The sequence below is a fragment of the Coenobita brevimanus genome, chromosome 14 (assembly GCF_032717465.1).
Source record: "Coenobita brevimanus isolate Jiangsu-jjx chromosome 14, ASM3271746v2, whole genome shotgun sequence".
Lineage (NCBI taxonomy): Eukaryota > Metazoa > Arthropoda > Malacostraca > Decapoda > Coenobitidae > Coenobita > Coenobita brevimanus.
In genome coordinates this window covers 4,885,011-4,898,001 of record NC_136967.1, presented here as the reverse complement: position 1 = coordinate 4,898,001, position 12,991 = coordinate 4,885,011, and the positions used below count along the sequence as shown (strand labels likewise).

The following is a 12,991-nucleotide window of genomic DNA, read 5'->3' as shown; positions in this document are numbered from 1 at the left end:
CATGTTACACGCTATGGTGTGAATATGAGCCAAGTAATGAAAAATAATTGATGATAATGAATGAATTATAATCGTTATATCGTTAAGATGTCAAATACTGAGTTACTATTAAGCTGATTAAAACGTTCTCATGGGTAAAATGATAGATAGATAGATAGGAAAAGTAGATAAATATAGATAGATAGACAGGTAGATGGGGGAAAATAGATAAAAAGATATAGATAGATAGTGAGACAGATAGAAAGACAGATTATTTGGTATCATGAATCAGACGCGGATAATTTCAACTCATGCATAATTTTCATAGTGCTAGTTACGTGAGCCCTTCAACACCAAAGCGAGGCATCAGAAATAACAAAAAAGTCGTTTAACTTGGCATCCCTTCTTTACCATTAAATTACTCTACATCATGCGTTAAAATTCCTAGCAGTGTACTTAGGGACGTGGATATAACATCGACTGGTGCAGGTCGGCTTCTAGGAAAAGTCAGGAGGGCAAAGAATAAAATTTTCTGTCCTGATGGAACTCATATTATCGACAATCAAAAATCTAGTTCTGTGATATTTATGTGATATTTAAGTAAGCTATGTCGAAGCAAAAATGGTGGTTGTAGTAGTAGCTAGTAGTGGTAGTAGTAGTAGTAGTAGTAATAGTAGTAGTAGTAGTAGTAGTAGTCGCAGCAGTAGAAATAGCCCAAGGGTCATCTGTAACGTGAACGTGGTGGACTACAGGCTGACGTTGTCCTTCTCTGACAGACCACCATTCTCCTTTATGGGGTCAGGGATGTAACTGAGGGACTTTCGTATACCCAGGCAGTTGAGCCGACCAATCACATTAGTGCCACCACAGCAAGGCGTCCCTCTCCATCACCAGTAAAAAAGATACAGTATATATATAGATGGCATATATAAACACTACTAATGTGTGATGTAGAAAGAAACTGCTTAAGGAACACTAAGGGGGAGACTACAGCATAAAGAGACTATGCCTATTACTGCAGCTTGGGAGACATAGGAAGAGGATGATGATTGAGCTGTGTGTGTGTGTGTGTGTGTGTGTGTGTGTGTGTGTGTGTGTGTGTGTGTGTGTGTGTGTGTGTGTGTGTGTGTGTGTGTGTGTGTGTGTGAGGGAGAGACGCATACTAACGAGAGTAGTGTGCGTCCTGTGTCCGACTAAATGCGGTCAGTGTGCTAAGTTGCGTGGATTTATGTGTGTGTGTGTGTGTGTGTGTGTGTGTGTGTGTGTGTGTGTGTGTGTGTGTGTGTGTGTGTGTGTGTGTGTGTGAGACCCATGTAAGCTGTCCCCAGTGTACTTTATTTGTTTGGAAACCGAGGTTATTGTGGTGGCGGAGTAAGGGGGGAGGGGGCGCTGGTGCTGACTTCTCTTTTCCGTATATTACAGAACATCCAAGTTATTGCGGAACATCTAACTTTTTGCGGAACATCCAACTTACTGCGGAACACCTAAGTTATTGCAGAACACCTAAGTTATTGCGGAACACCTAAGTTACTGTGGAACATCTAACTTGCTGTGGAACATCTAACTTGCTGCGGAACATCTAACTTAATGCGGAACATCTAACTTTTGCGGAACATCTAACTTTTGCGGAACATCTAACTTACTGCGGAACACTTAACTTAATGCGGAACATCTAATTTATTGCGGAACACCTGACCTTCATCTCTTTATCAATGTATTAAAGAACCCTCTATTTTTTTTTTTTTTTTTTTTTTTTTTTTTGGCTGAGGATAGTTACAATGTTTCACGTATACAGCAGAACACCTAACTTCATACAAATTAACTCACTCCTCACATCTGTATAGAGGAACACCTTATAAATAAACCCGGTATCACGGAACACTTTAAATTCTCTTACGAGCAATACGGAACATTCAATTATAGGTATCGTAGCGTCACTCCTCTCTGGTACGGAACACCTAAGTTACATTACGTGCATTAAAGAGCATCTTCCTTTATATATATTACGGAACACTTATTGAGCCTTTTACGGAACATGTCAATTTCCAGCCCTTTTTTACGAAACACCACCATTCTCTCATATGCGCCACAAGATAACGAACATATCACGGTCACCTACAGTAGATTATTACGGAACATCTTATGTCTCACCTCTTATTACGGAACACTTAAATTTTCTCACTTACAATACAGAACAGCCGACTTCCATGGAACACCTATCCTCTCACCTTTTTATCACAGCACACATGAATTCTCTCCGACTTAATATCTCTTTATATGGTATATTATAGAATTTTGCATAATTCTTTCAGCAAAAACAGATATTTTAAGAATCTACGAACAAAGAGAATGTGGACCCAAAAAAATTAAACACACACACATACTCACTCTCTCTCTCTCTCTCTCTCTCTCTCTCTCTCTCTCTCTCTCTCTCAAAGAACAGATCAGGCAGGAAGTAAGCGACAGTACTGGGCGTGAAGGGAGGTGTGTGGAGGGGTGGGGGTGTCAATCAATACACGCGTCTTTATTGTGTGTGTGTGTGTGTGTGTGTGTGTGTGTGTGTGTGTGTGTGTGTGTGTGTGTGTGTGTGTGTGTGTGTGTGCGCGCAACAAGCTGTCACTCTCTAGGACCAGGACCCGTATTCTCGTCGGTTAAGAAAGCTCCCTAACCCCTCCTCCTAAGCGATTTGTTTTGTGTGTTACTCAAAGCAAGCCACTGAGATTATTTACCTCCCTGCATACCAGTAACATTCAAGATCGAAGCCTCTGCTGTAATGCCCGGCCTCCTATTTTTTTTTCCTTCCTTAATATCATAGCAGACTTCATAAAACACAGATCGAGTACATGAAGGGAAGGCCCAGGATTTTGTCTCTCATTTTTTGACCATCTGTGTGAATATATGATCTGATCAGCCTTTACTGCACAAAGGAAAGTAAGCAGCGGTGAACCAGAGCTCATTTCCCCTTTCCTCCTCCCTCCTTTCCCCCATGTCGTGTGTCCCATTAATGACGCCAAAAATCAGAGGCTGACTCTCCCATATGAGCTTTCACTTATATGAAAATCGCCTTACTTCTCCCTCTGTGTGATCCTCAGAAGCACTGAAGTTCCTACTCTTCCATCAACACAAGTACCAGACGTTCCTCCACGCAAGCTTTAATGAACAACTAGGCTTTTAAATGCATTGTTTCCAGTCATCTCAAACTGAATAAGGCCTACTCCCATTTTCAATTCATTTATCTTTGAGAAGGGCAAACCTTTTCATACTTTAAGCATATCGTACCTCCTTTTTCGCTTAAAAGTGACAGTAAAATCAGTAATATGACGATACTTCCCATTAGACAGATAAAGGATACACATCAGCGAATAGGCTCAACTGGGGACATAATCAATCAATCACATCCAACTTTTTGTCCCACTTGCCTAATCAGTAACAAAGCTTAGGACAAATACAGTTATCAGAGTTGCGCTGATGGCACCAAAATCCGCGATAGAACGATACAGGGTACACACATCAACACAAGACTGGGGAGAAAAGTACAAATCACAATTAACTTTTACCCCACTAGCTTGATAACTAACGAAGCTGGGAACGAGTGAAGTTGACTGAGTTTTGCTGATGGCACGGAAACCTAAAATATAATGATACTTTTCACCTGAACAATAGAGGGTACAGACAATACTTAGTTCGAGCCTGGGACAAAGAATATCAGTCACGTATAACTTTTACCCCACTAGGTATGTAACTAACGAAGCTGAGGGTGAATCGAACTGACTAAATTTTGCTGATGGGACAAAAATCTGCGACAGCGATATAGAGTACACGCAGGACGAAGGTTCAAACTGGGGACAAAAAAGTACCGATCTGTATTAACTTTTATCTCACTCGCTTGATCACGAACAACGCTGATATGACGCTGACCTAAATCTGCTGATGGCACGAAAAATCTACAACATTTTGACATTTACCCCTGAGAAATATTGAGCACACACACACACACACACACACACACACACACACACACACATAAAGTATTTATCACATTTAACTTTCATCACTAACGAAGGCGGGGGAAATAAATCTTCCTGAGTTCCGCTGATGGTGGCGAGGCTCAGGTGACGACGGGGGTGGTATTTTGCGCCCAGGCGGGGTAAAAATTGTAATGTGTCTTTTTATGTCTCTCTCTCTGTTTGCAGGTGTGGATGTGGGCCTCGGGTGGAACTGGGAGATGTGGTGGACCTACAATGGAATATCGGGTGAGTGGATGGTTTATTTCACACTTACAGTATATTTTCTGTCCTACAGTGCTTCCAATGCATCTTCATTTTTCTATCTTATTTCTAGCACATCATACTCTAGCACATCATACTGTTTAGATTTATTCCTCACTATAGTCGGTTTGTTTTAAAAATCCCTAAATCTTTTCAGCTCAGTAGAAAGCACAGTGTGGTCAGACTGGAGAGCTGATTTAACTATACTCATTTTACTCCAATTTGGCTCAGATTTTCGTCCCTTTGCAGCCCATTTCACGTAGCTCAGTGACATGGAACTACAATGCTAGGGCTTTACATTCTTTGCACTCCACCTCCTCGTGACTAGTATCCTCTGGTGTTAATATACTGTCACAACTCAGCATTCTAGATGGAGGGATGGGAATAATTTTAGGCCAAGTTAAAAACAATGTAGTAACCAAGGAGACTCATCCCTTCCACATATCTAAGGCTCAACGAATAACATACAACCACGACTTAATATTGGAGTAGCGAGAATAGTCCAGTTCCCTCAGATGAAAACAATCCGACTATGAGATCTTATGGATATACAATGGGATATTGGGCGAGTTTATAATTTCATCTGATTTTTAACTCCTTGTCATAGTCTAGGTTACACTTTCTCTCACACATGATAGATATATATTAAATCTCACCTGGGCGATAGATACAGGGCGTCGCGGAAAATGTATGGTATATATCCGGATACTAATCTTGGGAAACCTGAGAATATTAAATGTTATATCAACACAAGTCCAATTCTTAACTGTTACGGAGCTATAGTTACCAATGACCTTACGGCAGGAAAAGGTCGCCCTCATATTAAACTCAAATCGTCATCAGTAATTGTACCCCCATAATGGCTGAGAAATGGACCAATGTTGACATAGTATTTTATTACTCTAAATTACCCCTAAAATAAGGTTGGGTCCGTATTTATTAACTCTCCTGAGCATAAGTTGTGTTTAAGATTGTTTACATATAAGTTTGTCTTCGCTGATAAAGGTACAGAACTTTTCACATTTAATCTGAGTAACCATACTCCTTTTACTCTCACCTGGCCTAAAATTGCCATCTCACCACCTTGAATGTTGAGCTGTAACCTGAGCTTATCGCTAGAATATGGCGCTAGTCACGAAGAAATGCTATGAAAAGGATTTAGAGCCGTATCATTCTCTTATTCCACCACCGAGCAACGCAAAATAACCAGCAAAAGGAGCCAAGTTAACGTGAAAGATATAACCAGAAAACTGAAAATAATCTGGGCCAAGTTGACATGAAAGGACTATTGCAAGAAACTTTTATTATTACGATTCCCTGATGGTTGACACAGTTTTCCTTCAACACCCTGTATATCCAACCTCTGCGCGGGAACTTTGAAATGGGGCCAACCTAGAGTGGGATATCAACAAAATCTAGAGTTAGGTTCTCAGATGATTAACACTCTCAGGCTCCTACAACTCAACTCTCAGCTGCATAAAATCGTTTGGCGTTTGCAGGAATACGGTAACTGAGTTGTGCTGACAATGGAAGGATTAATTCTCTTGGGGGAGGCGGTGGCTCAATCGGTAAAGAGGTGGCCTGTAGTCCTAACGGACCCAGGTTCGAATCCCGGCTGGGGCAGGGAACAGTTTAAGGATTTGAATTTCATTAAATCAGGCTTTACTGATCTACCAGAAGACCCGCCGACATGTCGTAAAAATACCCCCGCTAATACCAATACACCAGTCCTGTATGAGACAGCCCTAGCATGTATTCAATATGGACGGTGGGTGTTAGCGCCGAAGTGGTGACATGTAGAGGTGTATGGTATGTAGGAGGACTGCTGGGCCTTGATAGCAGGCTGTGAAGCCTATGCCCAGAGACGGACACATAAAAAAAAAAAAAAAAACTAATCAACCTGTTTCTCACGTGGATGATAGGGAAAGCATTATACTCGTACACTTAGACAGAGATACACAGATAGATAAATACAGGCATATAGATAGATAAGTAGATGGGTGGATGGATGGACAGATGGATAGATAAGTAAACAGACAGAAAGACAGAGACGCGGAAAGACATACAGACAAATACCCTCCTAAATAAAGGCACCAAAAAAACATAAATAGTACATCTGAACACCTAAACCCTCTAATTATTTCTACTTCTCTCCCTGACGCAGCCACAAAAATATTCATGAAATGTTGAACACAAGGGCGAGGTATGTACTGCTGTTTTAGACTTTAATTTGAGAGCTAAAATCGCAGTGTCCCCCCTCACCCGCCCCCATGAGTGATATTCTCTCGTTCATAATGATAGAGTTGGGAGAGAGAGAGGAATAGGGAAGAAGGGAGGTAGTGTGGGGAAGGGGAGAGAGACTGTTTGTGTGTACGATGGGGTGGGTTGGGGTAGGACGAGGAGGGATGGTGTGTGTGTGTGTGTGTGTGTGTGTGTGTGTGTGTGTGTGTGTGTGTGTGTGTGTGTGTGTGTGCGTGTGCGTGTGCGTGCGTGCGTGCGTGCGTGCGCGTGCGTGCGTGCGTGCGCGTGCGTGCGCGTGCGTGCGTGCGCGTGCGTGCGTGCGTGCGTGCGTGCGTGCGTGCGCGCGTGTGTGTGTGTGTGTGTGTGAGAGAGAGAGAGAGAGAGAGACAGACAGACAGACAGACAGACAGACAGACAGACAGAGAGACTAACAAGAAAAGTACCTAAAATCCCCCTAAACTACAGCCCATAACAATTGTATTACAAATCCAGATCCCACTTCCAGTCCTAAGTGAGAACCCATTTCAGTAAAGACCATGCCCAAAGATTTCTCGGTCGGGCAGGGAATAGAACCCAGGACCTCTTAGTTGCGGACCAGGTGTGCTTTCAATTACACCACCGCCACCCCGGGGAAGGGAGACTGCTAGACGATTAAACTTCTCTTAGGGGAGACGTCCTGTATGGCGCCTTTGCCTTAACCTGACGCGACCAAGTGTAGTCAGATTGGAGGGTGGATTAGACTAGTAACCAAGGAGACTCATCCCTACCTGGCTTGCCATTCATTATAAACTCACCCGCAGTTCATTTCTACCTGGTGTGTTACTCATTATAAACTCACCTGAGATTCATTCCTACCTGGCTTGTAACTCATTATAAACTCACCTGACTCATTCTTACCTGACTTGACACTCATTATATACTCATCTGAATGTAACACTAAATACAGTGAGTGAAAGACTTCCCTTAACAGATTACTCTTTTTAAATAAACCAGTAAGCCTTGTACGTACTCCTGTGTTAGTCTTTCATCCCTACTTCTTCTGTAGTTCTTTCACCTTAACATGGTCCAGATTTTCGTCATTGTACAAATTATTTCACATAGTTCAGTGCCCGGAAAAAAAAAAAAAAAACGTGGCTCTATAATGTGACTAGCATATTCCAGTATTAATCTCTTGTTACATCTCAGTAATCAAGATAGAGAGATGGCAATTTTGGGCCAAGTTAAAGTGAAAAGAGTATACCCTTCCCCTATCCTAACCATATACCTAATTACCTCCCCTTTGGCCCCTATCCTTAAAAAAAATAAAAAATACTTGTTCCTCATTACCTGAGTTTTTTTATTAAGTAATCATTTTTATTTATCGCTAATGGGATGATTACGTCAATGAAGGATAATTAGCGCTAAAAGGCGTGTCTCAGGTTATTTTGGGCAGAATTTTTTTCAGGGATAAACAGGATGATGCATTATTTAATTAACCTCCATAGAATAAAAACTTTGGCCAGGATGAGATTTTATATATATTTTTTCTTCCTACATTTTTTTCATTTTCTTTGGCTGAATCCCTTTGAGCCGATGATGTATTTTTCACTTTAATCTTGTTATCACTGGACGATTTTATTCATCAAGGAGTTTTATTTATTTATTTATGTATTTATTTATTGCAGCTTCGGAGGTTAGGTGTAGCCTACATAAATCTTTCACTAATAAAGATCCTCCTCAGGTTCACTAAAATCGTCTGAACGTGGCAAGAATTCAATAGGAAATTACGTTGTTGGCCAGAAAAGTTTAGTATAGTCGCTAGGATGACGTGTTCTTTTATACTTGTCATCCTATATCCAGACGATTTTATTCAGCTTAGGAGAGACCTGTGTACCTCTAGAACCCTTTCAGAATTACGATCTTGTATAGAAGACGATTTCATTCAACTTAGAGAATCGTACATTGAATGGGTTTAACTAATTCAGAGTAAAGCGAGAGAGGTATGGAAGGATTACCCCCACCTTCTACTTACCCCGGAGCTCTACGTCCCCCTGAGCCCCCCTGAGCAAAGGCCGACCCGCAGCAACACAGAGCCCATAGAGCCCAGTCCCCCTTTGTGCCTACCCCTCGCCACAGCTACCTCTTTGACGCCACATTCAGAGCCCAGTATTACATTCAGCACAGGAGGAGACGTAGTACTTCCACACTGCCAGTTTATTTCTCTAGGTCTGGCCATTACGTAAAATATATCATCCATCTGTAACCTATCATCCGTCTATCTGTCATCACCCGTCTATCAATCATCTGTCTATCTATCAGTCATCCGTCTATCTGTTATCGCCCGTCTATCAATCATCTGTCTATCTATCAATCATCCATCTATCTGTCATTTAGTTATTCTTCCTTTTAGCGCCATTAATGGTATAATCCCAATTACTCCTGAATCGGGTGCTTTTAGGTAATATATGGTTGGAGCTTCTAAACCCACTAGATCACCAGGAGTCCATGAGTAAAGATTCGAGTTAGAATGCGAGCTCCCTAACACTTCTTCCTTAGCGATTTACTTTTGGATGTGGATGGTTAATATCCTTTTGTACGTTATTTATGCAGACTATGGCGATATTGGAAGGATTTGTGTAACACAGATGCGGACAGTGAGGTATAATAAACAAAATAAATCGCTTAGGAAAAGGTGTTACGGAGCTTTCTCATCAGACGAGATTACGGGCCTAGGAGTCAAATGCAAAATATATCGCTCAGAAAATAATAAAAAAAAGACTACGAGATTACCATACGATCCAGTTATAGTTCTTTCATATTGACTTGGCCAAGAGTTTTGTCCTTTTGCAGCTTATTTCACGTAGCTCTTTGGCAGAAAAAGATAATACTACAGCTCTAGATCCTTTCCAGAGCACTTCTTCGCGACTAGCGCCATATTCTAGTTGGATAGATGTCGGTTTTAGGCCAGGTTAAAGTAAAAAGAGTATAGATAACAGAGACTCCCAAGGCTGCAAGAATTTAGGCTAAGATCAAGCCAGGAGGGGGAGTAAGTGCTTTGCCGCCTCGAGTTATTACCGGCATTAGACTACACCCGCTCTGAGCCCCGAGATCAAGACTACACAGGGGGATAAGCCAATGAGTTCTTGCGGTGGGAAACACACATTAGGGGAAAGAAAAAAAAAAGGAGTCTCGGGGATGGGTAATAAAAATGTACTGGTGGGGCGATGGCTTCTTATCTGCATATTAATACGGATTAATACTGATAACGAGAGGTGATCCTGAATATTAACGTTTGGCAGTAGGAGTGTTGAAATGTCTCCTGAGGGGAATACTCACACTCGAGGAAGATATATATACGATATACGGAGATGGAATTCATATACTCCTTCAGGATATATGAAGATGGCTTGTATGTCTCACGGTTTTACACTCTGAATGTATTGTTCTAAAGTACTTGACCTTATCAGTAGGGCAGGTTTTTACTTACGCCCAAACGATTCTACTCAGCTTACGGGAGGGCTGTTACAATACGCTTGACGATCTCTACCAGTTAACCCCTCCATTTTATTGTACTTGCTACCGTCAGACGATTTTGTAATTCGGGCCCCCATGATTCTCCCAAATAAGTCGTCTGGCATGAATCTGAATACAGTACGAAAGTTTTCCTGACCAAGAGAGGGTTAATGGTACCAGTAAGAACACTCAGGTTCCTATGACTCACTCTCAGCTTAATAAAATCGCCTTCCCGACCATGAGAGCGTTATCAGGCTTATAAATGACCCTTGTAGCAGACGGGGATGAAACACAAACCCCATTTATATATTAAGCACGAGAAAGTCCCATTTATCACATTCCAACCCCCGCCGGACTTCTTTATTGCGCTAAGAAGACGTCTCCATTACTAAGGGCCTAATCAAGAAATATTTAGATGCCATTCGTTTTCCCCTGCTGTCCTGCACTGTAGAATCGGAGACAAAAGTTCGCCCTCAGTTCTACATCACACTTAGTTATGTCAGTTACTTTCCTCCCTGGGGCATCTTATCAAGGAGAGTTACCTAGGGAAACACACACACACACACACACACACACACACACACACACACACACACACACACACCACAATTCTCACAGCATACGAGTAAAAGTCAGCAGAGGAAAGGGGCGACGCAGAAATGGTGAAATATTAGTCGAATTTATGTCACTTTCCCATCCACCGTTCCCCTCCTATTGAATAATAAATAGACACAGCCTGAGCGGATGGTTAAAAAAAAAATGCAGGATCAAAGCAACCCACACACTCACCACTTTATTCACACTGCGGATCTGTAACCAACCACCGCAGTTTACAAGGCCGTCTGCATTAACACTCGGGCTCCTGTGACGTAATTCCAGGTGAATACAATCGTGTGGTCTTACCTGGGATATATTATAAAAGGTGTGCCCTTAATGAGTGTTAATTAAAGCTATTGTATTTCTAAGCCCTCCACTTCAACTCCCTCTTAGCTTAATAATATCATCTGGCAGTTGCTGGGATAGATTGCAAGAGTTACTCCTACCATGAAAGGGTTTATAAAGTCCGTACTAGTCCCCCCACTTCGAATAACTCTTCCTTAACTCATTAATAAATGTCGGTGCAGAGGACGGGTTAACATCTGAAAGTATTTGGAGTTAGAGCTAAATGAATATGCAAATTTGGCCAGTTTGTCTCATGGCGGCAGCATAAAACCACAGACACATATATTTCTAAAGAGACTACAAATAATATTCACTTGCTTTAAAATATATTGCCTGGCTGAAAATTTTAACACAAACGCGAGTCATTTACATCACGTTCTTGCTGCTACAGGACGATTTCACTCAACTGATGTGAGTGATCCAGTAGTGAAGGGGTTAATGAAGGCTACATACAACCTCTCCAGATCGAAAAGTCTCTCCCTAAAGTAAATAAAGACGTATGGAAAGAACAGGAATAAACGAGAGAGACTGGAATAAATATGTAAATGTGAGCAATTTGTCTGATGGTGGGCACACAAAACCACGCACATGGATAATTTTGTAGTGTACGTGCAATATATATTTGGTTTAATAGAATTACTTAAAATATTATTACACACGCAGGGATACATACATAACGAATACTTTAAGGGCATCAGCAAAGACAATGTTGTATACACACACACACACACACACACACACAATACAAATTCCTCCCACACGCACAACACAAATCCCCCACATACACAACACACACACATCCTCCCCCCACACACACAACACACCAATCCCCCCCCCAACACACAAGCACACCCAACACACACATTAAGACCAGGCACATCGACACACGGGAAAAAACAAGAACCTGTACACAAAAGACCCACGTCAACATAAATTTCCGGGAAACGAGCAAGTCAACACGAGGGCGACGTATTAAATTACGGAGAAGAAATAAAATGTCGGGGCGGGGGTGGGTGGGGGGCCGTGGCTCCCCCAAAAATCGGCGAGGGCAAATGTTGACAGTGTGAGTCCTGGTGCAAGGGGGCAAATAAAACTCTGTAATTAGTGCCTAGTGGTGGTGGTGCTGGTGGTGGTGGAGACGTAGACTGAGGAAGGGGTGGTGGGAGCAGGGCGCTGCAAGGAAGGGACTGTGCTAGGAGACGGTGAGTGTGTGTGGGGTGGGAGTGTGTGTGTGCGTGTGTGGGGGTGGGAGAGTGTGTGCGTGTGTGTGTGGGTGTGTGGGTGGGTGGGTGTGGGTGTGGGTGGGTGGGTGTGCGTGGGTGTTGGTCTATGACTCACTGATTGACACTGATATATTTGCCTCGGCTTGGTACAGACCTTGTGCCTTGTGTTTGGAGGAAAACTCTTGATGTGGGTTCGAGCCCCACTGACTGCCACCGAGTTTGAGGGGGGGGGGAAACTCTCACATGCCAACGCCACTCCACAAATCAGATAACCAAACCTACACCACACCACTGCCCACTACCACTAACCTTCTGCCTCTCCGTCTGTGTTTTGTATCTCTTCTACTCTCCTCCTAACTTCCCATATGACTTTAGTCCTTCACACTCCCTCTTCAACCCCTTCAGCATGATGGTAGAGACGCGGGAGCTGGAGGACCGCCCAGGGACGAGGCACACTCTCCCTTAACCCCTTTACTACTGTGACCTCTTTGTTATTTTTTTCTCCAGATGCCATTAGATATTTTACTAAAACTGGGAGAAAGTTTTTGACTCAAAAATGTTAGTCTCACTGTCTATTAAAGAGCTCTCATAAATTATATCAAGTTGCCTAGAGGTACCAAAAATTAATCCTATAATCTGTCATTGAAGTAGCAAGGTTTAACTCGTTCAGTACAATTTATATTCATTCGGGAAGAGATAAACCCCTTTAAAAAAATTTATATCCTGGTGGGGTGCGATAAAGGGTCGATAAGGAAGGCTACACACTCGTTTTCTTATCACTAAACCTCGGGGACGGCTTATCTAATTTTCCCCGGCAAACGCAAAGTGATTTTCCCTGTCAGTGAG

General features: G+C 42.3%; 1 protein-coding gene across 1 annotated transcript in view; it reads left to right on the top strand.

Annotated features, from left to right (window-relative positions):
- The window catches only part of LOC145418767 (carbonic anhydrase-related protein 10-like), a 90,681-nt gene that overhangs the window by 42,840 nt on the left and 34,850 nt on the right, over positions 1-12,991 (top strand). Inside the window, exon 2 of the mRNA XM_080287105.1 lies at positions 4,173-4,232. Coding sequence (XP_080143231.1) covers positions 4,173-4,232 — 60 coding nt within the window. The remainder of the gene's footprint in view (positions 1-4,172; positions 4,233-12,991) is intronic.